Here is a 22,657-nt window from a genome sequence, read left to right as displayed (position 1 = left end):
TTATTGATTACTAAATTTTCTATAAAAAAAAGCTTAGGGAGAATAATGTAGCTCAAGGTTCAATTCACATTATTGTGAGCACAACTAAAAATACATTTGAGCACATCAATTGAATACGTATTTAAGAATGTAGTGTGCCCATTGTGTTGTTAATATGCAGTGAACTACAGCACAATGTAGTCATCAGACAGTAAGCAACCATGTATGTAGATAGTATCACAAAGAAAATCAATGTATTACATAACTACACAATATATATGTGATACATATTAAAAGGTGCAACATGTAATACTGACGTTTTATCTTCACTTTTATTTTACACAGCTCATACCAGAGGGAAACTGCTACTGCACTTCTGTAAAGGTTTAATTATAACAATGAAAAAATAATATGATATACAGAGTGCACAAATAGTTTTATTTTTGGCATTTATTATTTTAATTTTGAACAAACTTAAAAAAGAAAGTACAATTTAAGAAAATCAGTGAGCTACTGGTATGGACTGAACCATGCACAAATCTTGTGCTGGTTAATGTTTGTGTGCCTTCTATCGTTCTGTTAGTGAAGTAGCAGATTAAGTTAATCACTATTGGACATTTTGTCGGATTTAGTCAAGATTTAAGTCTGACATCTCCATTATTCATACAAACTTGGTCAATATTGTATCTAATATCAGTTTGGTTGCATGTCGAATAAGACTTTCAGGCCTTCTGGCAGGGTAACTTTTCTTTGGTTGTGACACATCTTTTGGTTAATAACAAAAAGGAATTTAATCCATGATATGACAAATTCTTCCACACTATCTGAAGGCTAGTCCAAATTTATAATAAAGTAAATTGTGCTTCCCCAGATACAGCAGTCTACTTTAATAGCCACATATATTGTTACCCAATTAACAGAACACAACTTAGATCAATAAAAATATTGAGATAAAAAAGCTAATCTGGAGGCCTGTACTGAGACTTTCTAACAGATATTGTGTGGACAAATAAAAAATCAAGCAGCAAGGTGAATCGTCACAAAGCTTCAAAACGTTTCTCTCGACACATTACACATGACTACAAATTAGTTAAATTTAGTTTGACTGTGGCTCCAAGAAGATAGCTTGAAGATGAAATGTCCTTCTATAAGGATTTCCCTTTTTTTTCTCAATTGCTAAGATTCTCAGAGGGTCCTTCAAAACTTAATATGTCTTTTGATGTGTCCATAGACATCTGTCTGTGTGAGTGTGTCCTCCGGTGTCTGCTAAGAGAATGGCTCCATGAAAACCTGCGACCACAGGTGAGGCACAGATAGGGTCTTTCTCCTGTGTGTGTCCGCTGATGTTTTGTCAGTGACTTGTACCGTGTGAAGGTTGCCCCACACTCGTTGCAAATATATTTCTCTGACTTAATATGAACGTTTTGTTCATGTTCTTTCATGTTGCCCAGCTGTGAGAAGCCTTTGCCACACACGGGGCAAAGATGTGGTTTCTCTCCTGAGTGGGTCAACCCATGAATATTCAAATCCTGACGAGAATAAAACCCTTTTGCGCAGATAATGCATTTGTATGGTCTTTCCCCTGTGTGGCTCCTCATGTGTCTCTTAAGCCCTTCTGAGCGGGAGAAGCAGCTCTCACACAGGGTGCATCTGAAAGGTTTCTCTCCCGTGTGCGAGCGGAAATGCCGACGGAGTTCTGAGGCCTTGAAGAAACACATCCCACAGTCCGCGCAGCAGTGAGGTTTTTCTGGCTGCTCCTCGTGCGTCTTTTCGTGTGCTTTGCAGTGACCGGACTCAGAGAATCCTTTTCCACAGACCGAGCAGGTGAAAGGCTTTTCCCCGGTGTGCATTCGCTTGTGCCGGACAAGTTTGTTAAGTTTACTGAATGTCTTCATGCAGTAGGAACACTGATGAGGCACCTTTGGTTTCTTTGAGTGGGTGCGCTTGTGTCTCTCTAACTTTGACGGCCTGTTGAACACTTTCCCACAGTCAGGACAGGGGTGCTGGTTTGTCCTGTTGTGGCAATTCTGGTGTCGGCTCAGCTTCTCTTGTTGTGTGAAACTCTTATCACAATGCTGACACTGATAAAGAGTTTTAGGCTTCCTCGTGTGTACAGGTTTATGCCTCTCTAGCTTTGATGGTCTGTCAAATACCTTGCCACAGATGGAGCACGGGTAACACTTGTCTGATACGTTGCCCTCTGGCTGGTTGGAGTTCTCGGGCTCAGTGGCGGTTGAAGCATCATTGGAATCTGATTCTGAGATGACCTTCTCAACGACTTCTCGGGGACCTGAGGAACAATTACATCAAAGAATATCCTCTGATTGAATAAAATCTCAGCAGAATACAATGATTACCTTTTATCCCTGGTTATTACACGGCATGGTAGGATACGACGGCATTCTGTGGTCTGCTAATTCTTTATAACAGACAGTTGCAAAGTATGGACGAAGAATCGCGGCGAGACGAAACCGGCCCGTCTTGGCTCGTCTCAAGCCAGCTGATGGTTTCGCTGCGACTCAGCTTGTCGAGTCGCAGAGGCTGGTTTTATAACGTAGGGACGTCACCTCTTTCAACAGCCAATAGAGAAGTCAGCTGGTAAAGTCAGCTATAAACTATAGAAATAATTTTTATGTTACAAGCAGCTGGTCGAAATGGCAGAGTTTTAGACGGAGCCTCAACGACCGCCCGAAAGCACGGTAACGTTATATGGTCAAGCGAGCTAGAGAGTGACTGAAGAGAGGGAGCACCCAGCGGCGTTAGAACAAAGCCGTGAATCAGAGAAATAAAACGTGTTTTCGCCGATTCATCACTAAGAATGCAACTGTAGCAAGCATCTCAATATCACTAATGTTATCCACATTCATATTTAGACAAAACAAATGATTTATCCAGCTACAAAAAAGCTTAAGAGTTACAACGGAAGTACAAAGAGGCGTTGTCATGGAGATGATACACCGTCCCATCTTGTCGCATTGGTGTGAACTGGCAGGTTTTAGAATGCTGCAAAAAGTTGCAAGTTTCAACTCGTCGTTTTGTCGCAAATCTTTGGTCTGAACTGGGCTTAACAGACCGTTGCCAACACCCGCCATTAGCATTCCATTGACTGTCATTCATTTTGGCGCCACTTTGACTGCGAATAACTTTACATCTGAAGTGTTTAAAGACTCTATTTGTACATTGTTTATTTCTAAAGAAACAAAACAATGTATAAAAGTCTCCATTACCTTGTATCTCACGTTATGGCTCCGTAGCAGACGTTTTTGTAAAAATAGGCTAACGATTGTGTCATAACCACGCGACTTACTGTCGCATAGTAGCGGAATTACCGTACAGTACAGGAGAAGCTCGCAGGCAGTTTCAACTGTTTAAGTTTAATTACTAATGTTAACTATCATTTTAGTTAGCAATAATTAGCCTGTGCCCATGTTATCTCCTTATATATACCAACGCTCTCCATCTCTGCAAGATAGGTAATGATTAAGATTTCTCCTGGCACAGCTACCAGAAGACTTACAACTTTCAGACAGGCTGCTCACGTCACATCTACGTCTTTGAGCTCAGTTGGAGGCTGCGCAGTAACGCTCAGCCATCACCGGACAAGCGCTTCTAATATACTTCACTGGTCGCCGTAGAAAACAACGGCGTCATTTTGTCCATTTCTTTAACGTCATTGATTATGTAAATGCGTCGACACAAATAATTTGCGTCGACACGTCACTAAATAAAATAAATAAATAAAACAAACTTGCGTGCAAATTAATTAATGTAATGCGGAAATAATGTAATGCGGAACTACTGTTAGATGCACAGGTTCTAGGGACACTTAATCTGTAGCCCCGCCTTAGCTCTGAAGCTAGCCGAGCTCCGGCTACATGCAGTTTTTTGTCAGGTCGACGGTCAAGTGAGCGAGTCAGAGATAGCAGCACGAAAGGACAAGCATGGAGAGTGGTGGCGAGTGGCGACCCACAAGAGTTAGAGGACCCGCTGGCCTCTTTAAGATCGCAAGTTCGGAAGAACTTCGAGACTGTATGGCTGCAGCCTGGAGCCTTGCCCTCCCGCCTGGTGCCGTCCACGCCTCGAAAACTTCGGTCTTTGGGTCAGTTCCAGTAGAAGGCTACATGCGAGAGAGTGGTGGTTAAGACGAGAACTGTGTGCCGGCGTTGTTCAGCAGTTGTTGGGTATGTGAGTGGAAATACATCTAACTTGCTAACGCATATCCGACGGCATCACCCAGATGGGCCAATCACTGAAACAAGACAAAAAAACTGTCCAACTTCTCCTCCCTACAGTGCTTAACCAGCCTTTAGATACAAATAATGAAAGTTAAATTAAAGGTAGAAGAGCTTGGATGTTAAACAAGAGCGTATTCATTATTTTAATACAGGTTAATCTCTCATACACTACTCTTTTGGCACTTGCTCGGTTTACTTTAAGTTTTTATTTTTGTATTCCTCCTGAAAGTGACTTTATATTGTTGTTGGATTGATAGCCTACATCTGGCTTCAGGTTGCACTACAAATTCATTTTACTTGAACAGTGCAGTGTTAAACAATTTTAATAAATAGAAATTTGAACCTTATTGAAATTTGTTTTGTGTAAATTGTTAATAATTGAGCAATGGGAAAATAATCGCTTATTGAAAAATTAATCGTTAGATTAGTCGACTAATCGAAAAAATAAACGCTAGATTAATCGATTAAAAAATAATCGTTTGGGACAGCCCTATTTTAAAATATTTCTTTTTTTGTCATAATATTGATTGATTTGGTAAGTAGCCGTGTAATAAGCGGGATAATGTAGGCCCAGGTGGTCATTATAGCTATAGGCAGGGCTGGGTGTCGTTCAAAAAATGCTCTGATACCAATACCATTACTTTGATACCAGTTCCTAAACAATACTTTTTTCAATACCAATTTTACTTAACAAAAATAAATTACAAAATTACACATTAAGACACAAATTCCTTTAGTTATTTTTTAGCTCCTACTACATGAGCCCAGTCTCTGTGCGTAACAGAGTTTTTCCTGCGTGTCTCTACAATGTGTAACGTTAGATAGCCTATCACAAACATTATTAGATGTTGGTAGAAGCATGCTGCATGCTACAGTAATTGGCACTGATGAGATTTGCTCCTTAGGTATTGAAATTGGGTATTGAATCAAGTACTGAGCATCAGTTGTAACAGATTAAAAAAAAGAAATGAAAATACATAGACGCATCAGCACTTACTTTCCTCTGAAGATGCTGTTTTAGGGACAGATGCAGTGTCTGGGCCCATGACTGCAGCCTATTTACATAAAAAAGACACAATTACATCAGTATTGTAGAGCAGTGATTAATAATGTATAATATAGCCTGGAGTTTTGAAGCTGAAACTGGTTTTGGAGTTTAAAAATGTGATAATGATATACTGGCAAGTAGACCTTTTTCACAACAGACATTTTGACTTGTCATAGTAGGAAAAGCACAGCTGAAATTGATAACCTTAGCAATGGCTCAATTCCATCAAGTGTCCCAGTAAGCTATTTCAGTGAGTCAGCATGCACAATACCAGTGCTAAGTGGAATGCGGCCATAATGGGTTTGAATACACCTGTGCTTTTCCTACTATGACATGTCAACATGTCTGCCGTGAAAAAGGTCTATAGCAATTATTTTTCTAACATAAACAAACAATGTTGACATGGATCCCATAGATTTTTATTTGTATGTTATTGTGACACACACTGAGCAAGACATTTTATTAAACTCAGGAATGTCAAATTTGATTTTTCACAGATCATATCACATTTATGTCCAGGGACCCGAAGTACTGGTGTCATGATGTAACTGTGTACATACATGACAATGATGAAAGAGAAACAAATTGTTTAAGACTATTTTAACAAGGTCCTGTTACACCACGTTTTGTATGGCCGGGTTCAGTTATTTGGGTCAAGTAGTGAGATTCTTCTTCTTCTGATTATTCATACATAGCTTTGCGTTCCAGAATATAAGACTATCATATTCTTACTGCAAGCTGACATCCAGAAATGTGGTGTGCTGGATAATGAGGACACCACAGAGGAGCATATGAAGCACTATCCAGCTGTTTTCTCATGCTCTCAGCCAGCCAGAAGTTTTCGTTTTACATTTTTTATTTAGCTACAGTATGGCGTGTTAATGATACATTTCCCGGTGATTTAACCAGGTATGAAGAGATGCAAAGGTATTCCTCGGATATTCTTACCAGATACCCAGCATGTCTGAAGCAGGGTTAACTGGTTAAGGAATAACAAAGGCCAATTGTTTGGTATTTGTATAGCACCATCGCCTGTTGAGATGGATAGGGTTACTATGTGATCCACCAAACAGCTAACGTTATTTAGCTTAACTATTTAAAATGATTAATTTTAAGCTGCACCAAGCTACACATCAGTTAACTTTCTCATGTGAGTAACGAAAGAGGAGAATGGAGGGAATCACGAAATAATGCTAAACGATGAAAATGTAATAGGAGATACTTGAGCTAGCAAACAGAACGTACCTCAATTTGGACCATAGACAGTGCTGATTCAGAAACACCATATGTTCTTATGATGTGTTTAACATCTGTAACTAGGCAGGGCAACTACGCAATGTTTTTGAATTGAGCATGACACCGTGTCATGACAAAGAAACCACAACCTTGGCACGGTTAACGCAAATTATGTCATAACAATTTGAGGGCGGATATTTGTGTAATCTGTTACCACAAAAAGAGCAGGTAGCGTTAGCTAGCTAACTTAGCTAAAGCTAACGTTGTTGTCGCGTGAGCTAGCATAACAAAGGCGAATAAGATTACGCAAGGCGTATAATACTGAGTCCCACCTCTCTAATGATCCTTTTAACCGAAGGTTGTCACATCTTTTGTCCGCAACGTTTTAAATTGAACCCACTTCACATGTAAAGATAGCTAGTCGCTGCAGCTTGCTAAACAAACTGTAGCATTGTGGAGTTGATGCCCGTTCCCTTGAACGATACCTTCAAATACCCCACGTAAGTTTGTAAGTTAACGTTCAATAAGTGTTATTGATTACTATTTCATTTTACTGTTCATGCGCCACGTAATATTACCTGCTTTGTGGTGTGTTATTAGAAAGATGACAACATAGTACGCATTATGTACAGCGTAATTGTTTTATTCAAATGTATCTAGCAAATTAAGCAAGTTTCAGTAGACGCATCACAAATTCTAACGTTGACGTCACACTGACTTTACAACTGAACCGGACCAACTGGTATTTTTGTTGTTGTTCGTTTCTTTAATCCGCACTAACGTTATATCTTTTTTGTTTATCACAAAAAAAGAAACAAACAAACAACACAAATTTAACATTTTCCCTGTTCAGATGATCTTTTTACAGTCACTGGATGTGCCCCTTACCACTATGGTTCCAACAGCACTAGAACGCAGCAAATGTCTCAGAAATCTAGGACCCTGCCCAAAATGGGTCGCTCATTTATTTTTGGTAGGTAGGATCATAGACTACAGTCTATGGGTAGGATCAGGACCCCATCATCCACCAAACCTATATGATGTGGCACCTACTGTATGGCCTACTGTACAAGTCGAATTACAAGATTAAGTGTGTTTCAAGATAAACTGCGAAATAATAAGAACTAGGCAGACATCCAAGAAGGGTACCAACAGATTCCAATATATTGTCTAACACAACAAATGGTTTGGTTGAAAATCACAAGTCACTGCAGGCCATTCACTAGCCTACCTGTGTGTGTGTGTGTGTGTGTGTGTGTGTGTGTGTGTGTGTGTGTGTGTGTGTGTGTGTGTGTGTATATGTGTGTGTGTGTGCGCGCGCGCGTGTGCGTGTGTTTCCTGCATAGGCCTACATCATGTTCTTTCTGTGCTATTCTTCTCTTTGTCGGGAAGGTCAGAAAGCATGTGCTCATTTGTAGTAATAAATAAATCTTTTGTCTGTGACATAGCCTATTCTACAGATACAGAATATATACATTAAAACTATAGTGAAAGGTGTCAGTTATGTAATGTTGGTGGTGATATGATGTCAATATGACTTTCAACAGATAATTTTCACTGTCTACTTTTGCTGAGAACCACTCACAACAAAGTCATGTTGAGTGGTATGTTGCTTGTTGGTTCTAAATCTTTTTTATGGATTAATCAGACTGGCTAAGGTGGCTAATGTTATAGCCATATTAGCAAAGATACTCTATGTTAGATAAGGCAAACTCTAATATTACTTTCTGCCATTTCAAAGGCATCGCACATAACTTACTGTGGCAATAGAACAGAGGAGAAAAACTTATTCATTCCTTTATTTGGTTAGTTGGCTTAAAATTTCCTAAATCTTAGGATAATATATATAATAATAACTTTATTCAGGACACAAATGGAAGGTTAATTAAAAATTAAAAATGACAATATTTACAAACATATAGCAATAAATATTAAGTACAATTCATATAAATTAATAAAAGGTCAACAAACTTCACCTGTAGTATACAAACAGGAGCGCCAATGTCTGCACAGTCTAGATGCATACCTGAAAGAGCTAAAATCAATGTGGGCTAAAGCTTGTATAATTCAGTTTCCTAGACAGACATTATACACATGTATCAATAAATAAGGTTTCTTGTTAAGGCAGAACAGGTAGGCACACCAACACTAACAAACATTTGACTAGAACTACACCATCTTGGTTGTTTTAGAAGCAGTCTCATGCCATCATTATACGCTACATTCAGTCACAAGTGGGCAGTATATAGTGGTGTAAAGAATGCTTTGAATAAAGCTACCTTAACATTAGCAGAACACATGCCAAATTTACATACAAGCACATTAGCCTGAGCATACATCTTGTGACACTATCTGTTGATGTCCTTATCATCTGATAAATCATTAACAATATGATGGCCAAGATATTTAATCTCATCACACACTTTAAGGGCAGTACCATAAGATAAAAAGAAATCAGAAAATACTAATTTCCTGTCTTCTTTACTTCTAACAATCATAATATTGCTCTCATTTGCATTATATTTAATATTGAAATCCACACCGTACTGAGAACAAAACAATAAAAATTGTTGTATCCCCGCACTATATGGGCAAATGATTACTAAATCACCTGCCATCATGAGGTGATTAAACAGCATAAGGTGAAAGTAAAGGCTAGCTCCATGGATCGGCATATGCCACTGTTGTGAGCAGCATAAACCGCCAGAGGATCGGTTTATGCCGCTGTACTGATTTGCATAGAGAGGTGAAGTCCTTCCCCTTCCGTTGGACCACCATGGGACCTTATTTTGTAAAAAAATATGTACAGTAGTAAATGGCGAGAGACAAATCATTATTTGATCACGTTAGAATTGGGAGATGAATTACGCATATGATGTTTGTCAATTTAAAAGATAATTTTGCATGTCAAAAAATTCTCAGTTTGTGATAAAACTGTTGAAGTATAAGACTTTAATTTACGTTAAAACATAATTTATTAAGACTACTCATCCCAAAAGTAGGAAAAGTTATGTCCCGTTGAAGCCACCATAAACTACGATGCCTGTGTGTTTCTTCACTTGCTAAATAATCTTTTAAACTGACAAACATCATATCTGTAATTAATGGCTCAATTCACATGGGATAAAAAAAATATTTGTCTCTCGCCGTTCACTACCATACATAATTTTATTATGAAATAAGGACTTTGCCTCTCTGCATCACTCCAGAGATCAGCTTATGCCGCTGTACCACTAGTGGCATACCATCAGTCACTTTTAGATCTCTGAATCACTCAGATCTGCGGTGCACACACGCTGCCCAGGTAAGCGCTGTGGCCCAGCCTCTCCCTCACCAACAGCTCATCATTCAGATGCAGAGATTGACAATGTTTTTTGGGGGAAATAATTATCAAGGTCCAGACCTTGATGACCTCACAGCTGGCTTTGGCCATACCCTACGAAAAGACCATAACGGCTGTTTGAACCTACTAGTTTTTGTGTGGATATTTTCCCTATGTTTTTAGAGAACTTTCCTGATATAGAAACCCTTGTTTAAGTGGGCTTGTAAAGTCCAGTAAGACGATGTATATGATATAAATTGCTATACAACTAAACTTGGCATGACATGTAGACAACAATTCAAGTAAAATCTCACTCATGTGCATTTCACAAAATAAATATTTGAAATTTACATATAAATCAAGTCCAATGAAACAGCATCATGAACCTCTGCTTCAGTGTTTACCAAAAGATTTGAAGTTACAAGGCTGCAAAGGAAATTGGATGCCCCACACCTCCAGGGCCTGGATCTTGAAATGTCCCTTGTAGAGTGGGATGCTCTTGAATGTGTCACAAGGCTCCGAGTATCCCCCCTCTAGGTCTTCCTGTAGGCAGAGTGCGTGACCTCCATCCCCACCTAAGAGAGGATGCATACATCAGCACTGCATACACACCGTTCACTGTTGACTTGACATTTTGCTAAAGACCTAACAATATGTTCAACTGGCATACCGATTATGAGCTGATGGTCACTGCCCGCTATGAACATGGAGGCTTCGGGTTCCTTGGGTCTCTTTGGCTCTTTGGCAATCATGGGTCCCTCTGATGGGGCAGTGAAGGGGACCGTCAGGTAGCTGGGGTCCTGGGGGGTTCCAGCAGGACAGGTCAGAATTGTGGTGGTGGTGTGCGGGGAGAAGTCACAGCTGCTGCCTTGAACCTGCTGAAGGGATGCTCTTCTGGTCATTATGTTGACCATAGCCTGCTGGTAGCGCTCCATGCTGGGACGAAGCTGAAAGAGTAAGCACATTTCTTGTTTGACGAACGATAATAAACGTTGTCTATATGAAGTTGACACAAAATCCGACTTGAAGCATGTTACAGAAAACCTTATATGACATGTCAGAGATGAATTCTATAAGGAGAAAGGAATGTGTCTCACCATGAAAACAAAACATTCCCCAGTTCCAAAATATGTAAGTCCCTCAGACTCATGCTTTCTTCTTTCTATCACATCTGTTGACAGAAAGGCACCAAAGACCTGAGAAATGAGAAATGCTAATATTTCAGTAAAATGTATTCCATAAACCAATTATTTTCATTATTGGCATCAATAAATAATAAAAGAAAAAAGAAAAGTATATGCAGCAAAATTATCCAATGTATCCCAATATTCGTTATGTGTTCTAATGTTACCTCTTCATCCACAGTTTTGATTATCAAGACCGCTGGTTCGCATCCCTCCACATGTGAATATAATCTATATAAGAGAAAAAAAACGTGATGTTTTATAATATCCCATAAGCTGCCATATATGCAACCAGGCAGTGTCACTGATGACTAAACATAGCCCTTAAATGAATTTACTACAATACCTACCTGTGCTGTATATTAATAGAAGAGAACATTTAGTATCTTATTAAAAGGAGCTGGAAGGGTCAAATGCAAAACATGATCCCAACTTTAACTATTAAAATATCTTTCCATGTCATTTTTTCATAGCACCCTACTTTATATTTCAGAAATAATTACTTTCCATATGGAGCATTGCTTTTTTAACCATATGTTACAAAATAAAAGATAATTAAACACTCAATTAGGAACTGGTAGGTCATTTTCTACGTAACCTGTCAGGGTTCAAAAATAGCACCATTTACTGGTAAAATACTGGTAAAATATGCAAGTTGCTGGTCATTCACCAGAACAACAATGGCGAGCTATTGAGTGGCTGGAAAATTTTAACATTCACTAGCCATTTGGCTGGTGGACGAAAAAGTTCATTTTGAACCCTGTAAACAGTGTTTGCCACCACTGAAATGTGAGTCACTTGACTTTTGCGTGCAAAGCAAACATGTTGATAGTGAAAACACACCCCTTTGTGTTATGTGAGTAGACCTGGGATTCTGTTTTTCACTGCTGGCACATGGTGTTAAGCAGTTATTGATTGATAATGACCTGGCTTCAACAGACAGAAAGATATGAAGGCTTTTAAATACAAATATGAAAGATCCACTTCTAGTCATAGAAGATAGATGAATAGATAGTTTCTCAATGGTGTTCAAGTATTGAACAAAGGTAACTTACGAAGCAAGGCTTCTTCCGTGTTCTGCTGTATTAAACAGCCTAATGGGGCTAAAAAGGGCAAAGCGCTCAGGTATCCAGGCCCAGACGACTCTCATCTCAGTCCCTGTCACAACACTGGAGGTGAAGTTGGTAAACTCCACCGTCTCAACCGACTGCCTTTAGGTACACAAAAATAGCTATGATAATAATATGAATAAGATAATAACAAGACAAATGTGAGCATTGATTTCAGTCCTTTTCAAAACATAATGAATTATAAGCATTTTATAAACAGATTATTTTTATTTTATTTCTAGGTTTCTTACAAATATGCCTCTCACTGGCTGTTCTTTATCAATGTCTGGATTAACTTACCTCTTCTGGTGTGTGCTGACACCTTTTTGCATAAGGGAGTCCTTATTGGCATTGAACAGGAGGTTGAGCTCTCGCCGCGTGGCAATCGGAATCATGAAGGCCCTCTCCAGAAGGTTCTCAGCGGTACAGTGGCGAGCTACACTCTGCACGAACCTTTTCATATCGGTTCTGAAGTCCTCCACGTCTGCCACTCGAGATGACACAGATACTTTGTAGAGGCTCAGCAGAGCCAAAGCCACTCTGTACAAAAAATGATCATGAAATCGTTTCCGAAGTAATAGTTAGGCGGTTTAAGGATTTTGTTTAGATGTGAAGATGCAGCAGCAACAAACCTGTAGAGGACCTTGTAGCCCTCCAATATGTAGACATCCAGCACTCTGATAGCATATGTGAACGGAAGGTCGGCAAATATCCACATGATCCAGTCAGAGTAAAAATCAAAGAGGTTCTGGTGAGAGCTGGCGATCAGCTTACGAATGCCTCGGCAACACCTATTAGCAAGGTCTCCAAAGGTCATGCAGGAAGCACGGTAGGTGAGAAAGGTCTGGTCGATGTAACGCTTGTTGGGGTCCTTGTAGCAGATAAGTCGGCACACACTGCAGAAACACTCAGCTTCATCCTCACTGAAGTGGAGGATGAGGGAGACCAATGCAGGCAGGATGGGGCAGAAGTCCATTTCTGGGAAGCATTTGCCAAGGCAAAGGAGGATCTTTTTAACGGAGTTCAGGCCTGCTTTGTTGAGACAGTATCTGCATAAGAGAAGAACAAGCAACACAACACCTTTTAAAGCTCCACTTGGTGAGACTTTTATGTAAAAGTATACATGTGACAATGTGACAAGTCAAAACTTACAGGTGCAGTAAGCGATGCTGCGCAAAAATTGTTAAAATTTGAACTCAACTGCCAAACAAATACAATCCCTCCCTTCAGAAGCTACTCCCCCCCCATATTCATGTGAGGATAACTACTGTCCTCTGGCACATTCACATGCTGCCTCCCCCCTACCATCAACGGTCGCCGCCTGTTGCTGATTGTCTGGAATAGTGTTTTGTGGCCCGTGCTTTTCTTTCTGTTTGTTTTCCATTTACATTACAGAAAATAGAAAGCTAGGTGACCGTGAGGAGATATTGACTGAATGTGACAAAAAGTGGCTTAACATCACTTACTGCACCTTTAAAGCATTGCTGTGGCATTTTGTTCATCGGATTTTTAATCAACAATCCTCACTAATTACTTCTGACCAATATTTCAATATTAAATTAACCAAATAAATTCTTAAAAAAGACGAGTGCACTTTAGGCTTTTCCGGTTTGTTCTTTTGCTAGATTAAGGTTCATGTAGGTCTATATATATAGAGTTGTTACCTAAAAAAGCATATATATATTATCCCACAGAAGTACCTGGGTATTTCTCCTGCCTCCATGTACTCTGGGACTGGATGGGTGCTGATTTTCTGTTCTCCAAAGATCTTCTTGGCTAGTTCATTATGGACATCTCTGTCTGGAAGGACTGACCTATTCAAATACAACATCAATGCATATTCAGATCATTTGCCTGAGTGGATTTCAATTACAAACTCATTTTACAATAGTGGTATCTATTAACAAAAATGCATAATATGCTTGTATTAATGAACTTGTACACATAACATTTAATGTGACAATCGTAACCTGGAATTGATGCTGTGGATGATGTGATAGTATGCTTTGGCCCTTAGTGTATGGGGCATGGCCCAGAATCCCTCTCGGCCCATAGTTTTCAGCTGTTGGTGATCACTCTGCAGGATCTGCTGGTATCTTTTCGCAGCTTCAGGGTCAATCTTCTCCCAGTCTACAAACTGTCCATACTTCATCCCCGAGCTGGAGCAAATTTCCCAGTTGTCCGACTCAGAGATGGTCATCATGGACACTGACTTGAGATTGCCTTTACTGCCTGAGCAAAGTATGCATACATACATTTGATTTTTATTTCCCTAAACAATGTAAATAGACTTTTGGAGAAGAATACATGCTATTATGAAAAAAAAATTTCAATACCATTAGGCTCTCTTGTTGATGAGTGCTTGTTTGGTTTAGACTTGGACTTATTAGAGGTGATTCGAACACCAGCCCCATTCCCTTCTTTCTTTTCCTTTTTGTTCCCTCGATACTGGTATAGGGAGGTCGCCCTCTGCTTCAGTGGACTGGACCTTGTAAAGTTCCCCACGTCAAAATCGAGGTCAAGCTCTGACGTCTCAATACTGTAAAAGGACCTGGGGAGCAGTTCATTTAGGAATAATTATGTAGCCTAATAATTATTCCTCTTTTTAGTCTTTTTGTGTTGGGCATGGTCTTTCTTTTACCCAATTTTGCTACAACTTTAAAACACAAATCCACATAATTATAATAACCATGCCTGGCTGTCTGATCAGCAACATCATTTGGATTAAAAAAAACAGCACATGCAAGTTGAACGTGAAAAATACCTGGAGCGAGGTCTTAGAAAGGTTTCCTCTGTCTGTGTCTGCACTCTGTAGTTCTTACTGTCCTCTGGACTGTAATAGGAGTAAGACCGTGGCCTGCTTCTTCCTCCTGCCATAGAGTCCACGTCTTGGTCTGTTGATGTGTGCATCAAGACTGAATTCATGTTTCCACAATTGGAGAACTCCAGCGTTCTTGAAAAATCTAGCATCTCAAGTCTTATTCTTCCAAGAAATGCAAGCTGAAAGTTAATGTGTCTCCTGTTACTAGCTGCACGTTCTGAGGGTCAGGGCTTTATATACGCCTGTGGGCTGTGTTCACGTGAGACAGGTATAATGGTATTGTTTGTTTGTGGTGAGTTCTGCTGTTGAAAGTAAAACAAATGTAGGCCTACTGATTTTCCTGTTTTAACATTAGTAAAATACAGTGTATCATTCGGAGAACTAATTAAACTGGAAATCATCCACGATGCCAACATAAATAGAACCATAAAACAAGGACTACAACTTTCCAGCTTAAATGACGAAACACAATTTCTTTTAAACATATGATTCGACCAAGTGTCCTTTAAATAGCCCTTCATTTATTCTCCGCAATAGATTTTTCGTTGCTATTGCAATTAACATACGGCTTGAGTTTTAAATGTTTTTTTTAATAGGGAAACCTATGAAAACATTTTTTACTCAGAATAAGGTCATCAGAAATAGAGTAATCGTGTTTCTGTCTTTGAAACGTCTTTATGCGTAGCATCAAAACGCCAAATCAGTCTGTTCCAAGAAGTCATTTAAAGGTTATTATTCTACACAACAGATATATGTTTTGATCCAAACACAACTACTGTTTGGGTATGACACATAAAACCTCTTCAAGTACTTAGCTCATATGTGGGCTCCACATGTAATGGAGTTAAAAAAAATGAGCTGCATGCTGTCATTACTTCATATCAATTTCCATGAAGGCTGGGACAATATGAATTCACACTTGTACTTTGGGTACAATGTAAGAAATGAAAGCAGTTAAACCACATATTCTTAAAACTTACTTTTATAAGAAAGCGTTGAATATTTAATACGCTGTTGGGTTTTATCATCCTGCTCTGCCATTGCACATTTACTGTATGTCTTTGTACATTTACAGGCATGTATGTATGTGTGTATAGATGTATGCTTGCGTGTATATATGTATTTATACATATATATGTATGTGTGTGTGTGTGTGTGTGTATGTTTGTATATAAATATATATGGTGCTTAATGACACCTCTGTTTTTTGTATTTGACTTCATTGTTGTTGTCTGTGTTGTATTTGGTTTTATTTGCAGTTTTTCAGGAAAGCACTTTGTAACTTTGTTAAGAAAAGTGCTATAGAAATAAAGTTTATTATTATTATTATTATTATTATTATTATTATTATTATTATTATTATTATTATTATTATATATCAGTACATGGAGACTCGTGTTGTGACAAGGACTGGGAGACATTTACCATAAAATTCTTACTTTCTGTGTATCCTGTCATGCTGTTCTGAGGCCTTTAACAAAATTTTTTTTAAAAGATTTAAAATTATAAACCAAAAATGGAATAACTGGGCCTATAAAAGGACACTGCAACATAACTGAACTCAATATGACAACTAAACAGGGTGTTAACTGAACAAACTGATCTACCACAATGACACATGAGGGAACATATATATATATATATATATATATATATATATATATATATATATATATATATATATATATATATATATATGTATATATAGTGCCTTGGCCAAACCAAATAACACACAAGGGACAATACAGATGGACACCACTTACAACTAAACACAAAGCTAAACTAACTTAACACAATCCCTATCCCCTGGACATAGAAGCACATTGTTTGGCCCAACAAGCTGGCTCCAGATTTGAGAGTTTTTTTCTTTGTTTCAAATTTTCAGCATATATACAGTATCAAAAGAACATATCCAAAGTACAAACATATTGACACATCGACAAAATAGAAAGAAGAAAAGCCACGAACAAAGAAAGATGATAAAAAGAAAAAACAGATAATAAAAAACAGCTAGCACAATTGAAAAAACATTAAATGTAATACAGACAAACATTGCTTTCATTGCTTCTCTGTTCTGCAAATCAGAAATTGTTGATATATAGAGTTCCATTTCTTTTATAAATACAGAGAATGTTGTGTTTTTGTTTGTGGATGTGGAACTTGCCAATAACTGAAAGTAAATTAATAAGAAAGAAAACATTTAAATTTTTGTTACTGTACTCAAAGCAGCCAAATATGATATTTCTATAATAAAGGGTAAAATGTGAAAACATTTTGGCAACTTTAAAGTTATTGATATCGTTCCACAATTGATGTGAAATCCACAATACCAAAACAAATGTGAGCATGTTTCAAGATGTAATTGACAAAAAGAACAGTTAACATCTATATTGCTCTTTAGTTTTTGTTTAAAAAAAAAAGTCTAATAGGATAAAATCTGTGAATTAACTTAAATGAAACTTCTTTTACCTTATTTGTTAATAAGAATGTTTGTGGTAAGGAGTCGGACCAAACTTTTTTTCAATCAATATTATTAACAATGACTTTTTTCTGAAACAAGGCCCTTATTCTGCAGTTCATACCTTTAATAAAAGAAAAACAGACTTTACCTACCAGAGTTTGAGTTGGGTCAGGGGGCGACACCAGATTTAAGAGTTCTCAACCCTCAGCCACACCTTTTGCTCCACCAGAAAGAAACCTCCCCCAACAACCATGGTAACCAAACCTCATACACAAGACAGGAAACAAATGATTTACAAACAAACAATTGTGTGTGTAACCCTACAGTGTTAAATGTGTGTGTTTCATCTGAACTAAGGGTGCACAATTAATCGCAATTTTATCGAAATGGCAGTATGGACTAGTGCAATATCCAAATCACAGGCGAGGCACAATATTTATTAAAGTCAAAATATGTGTCAAACTATTCTGAATTAAGTATTACAGTGCTGCAGAGACGTCCCGGACTACAAATCGAATCCTGCAGACTAAATAAAACTTTGTTTGGTACAGATCCTCAGAAAAATTACACTATAATCATTTTTTATTTTAATATTTTTCAATGAAAATGAGAATAATGATACAAAATTATCATTCCCTCTAATATCGTGAATCATATCGCAATCGCAATATCAGTCACAGTAATCGCAATTCTATATTTTCCTCATATCGTGCAGTCCTAATCTGAACAATGCAAGATTAAAACAAATAATCAGTGTGATGTTAATTGTAAGGTGTGGTTGACTGCAATTTACAAAAAACAGCTGTAGTTACTTTGTATGTTTTATACTGTCTATGGTCAAGACTGTACATTTGAAACAGATGAGCTCAAAAATATGGCATAAAGTAAACTACCCAACAGTGAATTAACTACAACATTCAAATGCTGCTTACACATTGATACATCAGTAATAATACAATAAATATCATAGGATAACAATAATACGACTAGGAGGTATTCTGCTAAGTAGCCTAAGTATTTTTTAATTTTGACACTTTACCTACTGACAATACTATTTTTTTTACTTCAGTACGATTTTGAAAGCAGGACTTTTACTTGTGATTTTTTTGGTAGTGCTAAGATCTGCTAGGAAAGGTATCTGAGAACAGATAGCTATGTACACTGTATTTCTATGGTGGAGTCGGGTCAGGGTGTGCACGAAAATACAGGACAAATAGCTATTGATTTAGCAAGGGATAGTGCATTTTAGTTTTCAATAAGGAACGATGCCGTATTATACGGGACGGGTGGCAAACCTACATAGATATGTATATATCTATGGCAAACCTACATGTGTATCCCCGTTTGAAAATGGCCTTGGACTCAACTGTCCCTCGTAGCTTGCCGTTATGACGTCACACCCAAACAAGAAATAGTTTGCTGGTGATTATTATTACTGCCGGGTGGTTCAAACTAAGTGGATTTTCTCTTCATTGCTTACTTTTATCATAATGTCTCAGGATCCGTGGTAAGTAATGTGTTCAAAGGCTACAGTAAATTGCCTCAACCGTATTATTAACTACAACAAATTACGTTACTAACCCTGATAAAGTAGCTAGCTAGCTACTCTTTCTGTAACGTTACCCTCTGCTAGCTAGCTAAAGATGTAGCTAGCTAGCTAAGCTATTCCCTATAAAGATTAACCTAATACAATAATTTGCATTTTTAATAAGCCATTGCAAGATAATCTCTTTCTTCTATTTACTATTCAAACTTAAGTTTGGGACGTTAGCAGAATCGAAAGAGGAAAAATGTCACATGATGAATGTAGCTAAAGATTGGGCTAATTGTCTGACATTTTATCAAACTAAACTAAACTTTAATAAAACAAATACCTTACGGTACAACACTATACATAAGCGCTGTATTAAATACTAATGGTGCAGCTCAAACGTTTGACACCGTCAGTCAGTGTTGTTCATTTAGCTTTTACACAGACACTCAATGGTGTATTGGCTTTATAACATTAAACTCGAGCATACAAAACGACCAACGATTTATCTGTGACTACTGTTTGTCATAAGGAAGTAATTACAGGTCAAATTACATAACCTCTCTATCTCAATCATTGATCTTTAGGTTACAGAATTACGATGCCAATTGTCGCTTGGCACAGGAAATAGCAGAAAACATTCATGAACGGAACAGGCAGCAGAGAACAGGGGGGAACCCTGCAAAGGTAAGGTGTTACATTCACAAATAAAGTGGCATTGCCTACAAATGTCTCCTGATATAGTCAGGTTCCTCTAATAGTCCGTTGGTGTGAATATCTTCTGTCTTTTCAGATCAACATGACGCTACGGGCATCACTGCAGAAGCTCAAACAGAATATTGCCCAGCTTAAAGAGGGTTTGTTGCGAGCATCATCAACTCGGCGCATGTATCCTTTCTTCTGAGAATGTTGAGAAATCATGAGACTGAGATTACATTTTGGTTGGAGGGTTTCCTTTGCTTGCAGTAGCAGTTGTCTTCCTTTAGAGGGCATAAGAGTGTTTTGAAAGGTTTGCCCCATGGATGTATTAGACCGGTCTGCCCTAACTGCTAAAGAAGTCAAATGGTTTCTGTGTTGGTTAATGAACATATCCAAACTGACCCAAATAAAAGTGTCAGGAGTATCATCTGTCCACTATCACTGAAGGTGGTTAAAGTGATGTTGACCTTTTACATGGCCTTAACATAGTGTCATCAGAATGCAATCGGAAGCTGATAGGAGGCAGAACCTTATTGATGACCTGCTAACCAGAGAGAAGCAGCTCAATGCCACCTTCAAGGGAGACATCGCAGAGCCTGAACCTTCCAGGTATTTAAGATCCAAGCAAGTGATTTGATCCTAAAGAGGAAAATGTAACTGTCATATTGAGAGCTGCTAAACTGTGTTTTTCGTTGTTAAAAACAATGACAATAAAGATCTGTTCTATTCTATCTATTCTATTTTATTCTAAGATACAGTCAGTATTTCCAAATGTTATTAAGCATCTTTTTGCTTTTATGAGTGGGGTGTCCCACTAGGACTACATTTTGACAATTAGACCATTAGGTCGGAGTTTCAAAAGTTTGGGTGAATCTGAACATATTTCTGATCAATGTGGTGCTTCATCACACAGATCAGATAGTAGTAATTTACTTGTCCCCCTCCTTGTACCCCCTGTTAGCTGGTAGGAATTCGATCACTTATACACAGAAACCACCAGCGAATACGTATGAAGGATGATTTCTCACTAGTCACTACAAGGCCATGCTGCTGTCTCAAATAGTCTACCCTCAAAAAGTCTTTAGTTGTGATTTTCTTAGAACACTTCTGTTTTGAAAAATAATCTGGGACAGCCAGTTTGTTGCTTAAATAGCTCAGAAGAATTGGGCAATATCCGACACCCTGAGTCTCTGTCTGTCACTGTCAGAAGGGCCAAACCAAGCATCATCCCATGATGCTTCAGGGAGCCTTTCATTTTGTGATTTTCCTCCTCTGAGATTTAAAAAAAAAAATATCTAGTGCTGGACGGCCAATTAAAAATAATGAATCCTCATTCTCTTGTCTATGTTCTTGACAGAGAGGTCATAGGCTATGTTCTCTGCTTTGATGATATGTCACCGGTCACTAGCTTTCTGTGAAAGTCTTTGTACATCCGGTATGACCCATGTGCCATGACCTCTCCCTGTGCTATCACTCGGAAGGAAGTCTGTCTGTCTGCCATTTTGACAGGGTGCTTAACTTCATGGCTAATTCTTTTTCATCAAGAGATTTGCTTGCTTTGCACTGCTGATCACACATTTGGCACCTCCTGAAATGGACACACTCATTCATAAGAATGTATGTGTCTTGAAGAACAAGGATGGAAGGGGTGAGTTTACAGTTTATAACTCTCCGCTGAGCATTTATTCTAGTAATTGTGGAGCTAATCAAAGAGCCGAATACCACAGCTTATATCCTATTCATCATGTGATGTGTCATGGCAGTGTGACAGCTTTGAAAGCCATAGGCAGCAATGTTTGACCTAGTCTGGCCCAGGTGATATTTGTTTGGACAGGAAGAGGAAATGGTGCCATGTTGTTAACTTCCTCCAGCTTTTCATGCCTGTTTTTTTTTTTTATAAATTAGTGTTTTTTTAGATGGTACCTCCATGTTCTTACATTGTAGAAGCTCAGCATTTATATTACAGTTCCTGTGCAGTAAAGTATGTTTACTTTGTGCGAGGAGTTTTGAGAACCCAAACATCACTATTTCATCAGATCAGTAGAACCAGATTAGAAAACCACTTTTATTGATGCCTTGATATGAGACTGGCTTTTTTTTTTATATCTTTCACAAGCTTTGGTTTTTGGGATTGATCTACTTAGCGGTGCTTTGCTCACGCTTTCATCTTTTTACAGACCACACACCCAATTACATAAAAGCCTCTGTAAAGAAATCTCCAATGACATTTGCTATTAAATTAGCTTGGCAAACTGTAATCATGTGGTCGTATGGTTTTTAGTTTGCTCAGTCAAACCGAACTTTAATAGTGATATGTGGTGGGTAATTTGGATTTGTGGGTCAGACCCCTTCCCACTGTGTGGTCTCTGAGGAGGGGGTGGATTGGCCATGCGTGGATAATCTAAGCCGCTCTTTTTTTTGTGAGAACTTTGGGTAGAAGAAAAGGGATAGAGGTAACAGAGGGGACTTTAATCTATCCCTGAAACAATACATTCTGAGCATCTCCAATTCAGACTAAGCAAAAGCAGGACATGGCGCCTACATTTGAAGGCTCGGTTCACCCTGTCACCCCTCAGACCCATCTTTCCACCACTATTCACTAACCTTTCCTTTGTATTTGATTGCACTGGAAATAGTTAGCAATTAGTTAAATCTCCCCTGTCCAAGTCATTCAGTCAGGACCTAGGTGCTCAGGCCCCAGGCCCCCGATGGCGGCTGTCTAGTGCTTTGTGGCTGCCAAGAGATGTGCCCGACTGATTTTGGCACTCCCCACTGACTGGTTAATTGGATCTTCACACACTGGGCACTTTCGTGGAGGGCTGGCACACTGTCTCATAGTAATCAAACATGTCCGAGAAATTAGACCAAATGCCTCGTCTCACCTTCTCCTCTGATGGTATGAGCCTCCGCTAGCTAGCATTGTGAATGGTCTGACAGTGCTTTACCAACTACCTCAAAAGCAGCTTGAATTAGTCATCACACTGTGAGATGCATGTGTTGGGGTGAGATAAAAGCAGTTTTCTGCATTGGAC

The 22,657-nt window shown here is 38.6% G+C and overlaps 3 protein-coding genes across 4 annotated transcripts in view; 1 reads left to right on the top strand and 2 right to left on the bottom strand.

Moving 5' to 3' along the window:
• Positions 1 to 398: 398 nt before the first annotated feature.
• LOC120555208 (zinc finger protein 501-like) lies at positions 399 to 6,984 on the bottom strand. Of its 2 annotated transcripts, none has more exons than XM_039793969.1 (3): positions 6,831 to 6,984; positions 5,212 to 5,269; positions 399 to 2,269 (listed from the first exon to the last, which is right to left on the bottom strand). In XM_039793969.1, exons 2-3 carry the CDS (start codon positions 5,258 to 5,260, stop codon positions 1,149 to 1,151), a joined length of 1,170 nt encoding a protein of 389 aa, XP_039649903.1. In that variant the 5' UTR covers positions 5,261 to 5,269; positions 6,831 to 6,984; the 3' UTR covers positions 399 to 1,148. The 2 variants fall into 2 exon arrangements, with proteins under 2 accessions (XP_039649903.1, XP_039649853.1); XM_039793919.1 differs by lacking the exon at positions 6,831 to 6,984 and adding an exon at positions 6,508 to 6,822.
• A 2,832-nt stretch (positions 6,985 to 9,816) lies between these two features.
• Positions 9,817 to 15,124, bottom strand: LOC120554905 (TBC1 domain family member 24-like). The gene is made up of 11 exons (XM_039793820.1): positions 14,878 to 15,124; positions 14,450 to 14,664; positions 14,084 to 14,345; positions 13,814 to 13,927; positions 12,746 to 13,162; positions 12,414 to 12,653; positions 12,060 to 12,215; positions 11,172 to 11,235; positions 10,918 to 11,016; positions 10,491 to 10,767; positions 9,817 to 10,395 (listed from the first exon to the last, which is right to left on the bottom strand). The coding sequence occupies exons 1-11, from the start codon at positions 15,081 to 15,083 to the stop codon at positions 10,214 to 10,216; spliced, it is 2,232 nt and encodes a 743-aa protein (XP_039649754.1). The 5' UTR covers positions 15,084 to 15,124; the 3' UTR covers positions 9,817 to 10,213.
• Positions 15,125 to 18,771: 3,647 nt separating this feature from the next.
• The window catches only part of stx8 (syntaxin 8), a 48,970-nt gene continuing 45,084 nt past the window's right edge, over positions 18,772 to 22,657 (top strand). The window contains exons 1-4 of the mRNA XM_039794020.1: positions 18,772 to 18,902; positions 19,514 to 19,613; positions 19,720 to 19,814; positions 20,124 to 20,234. Of these exons, the coding sequence (XP_039649954.1) occupies positions 18,886 to 18,902; positions 19,514 to 19,613; positions 19,720 to 19,814; positions 20,124 to 20,234 (323 nt within the window). The 5' untranslated portion in view covers positions 18,772 to 18,885. The remainder of the gene's footprint in view (positions 18,903 to 19,513; positions 19,614 to 19,719; positions 19,815 to 20,123; positions 20,235 to 22,657) is intronic.

The sequence above is a fragment of the Perca fluviatilis genome, chromosome 1, assembly GCF_010015445.1.
Source record: "Perca fluviatilis chromosome 1, GENO_Pfluv_1.0, whole genome shotgun sequence".
NCBI lineage: Eukaryota > Metazoa > Chordata > Actinopteri > Perciformes > Percidae > Perca > Perca fluviatilis.
This window is presented reverse-complemented; position numbering and strand designations above follow the sequence as displayed.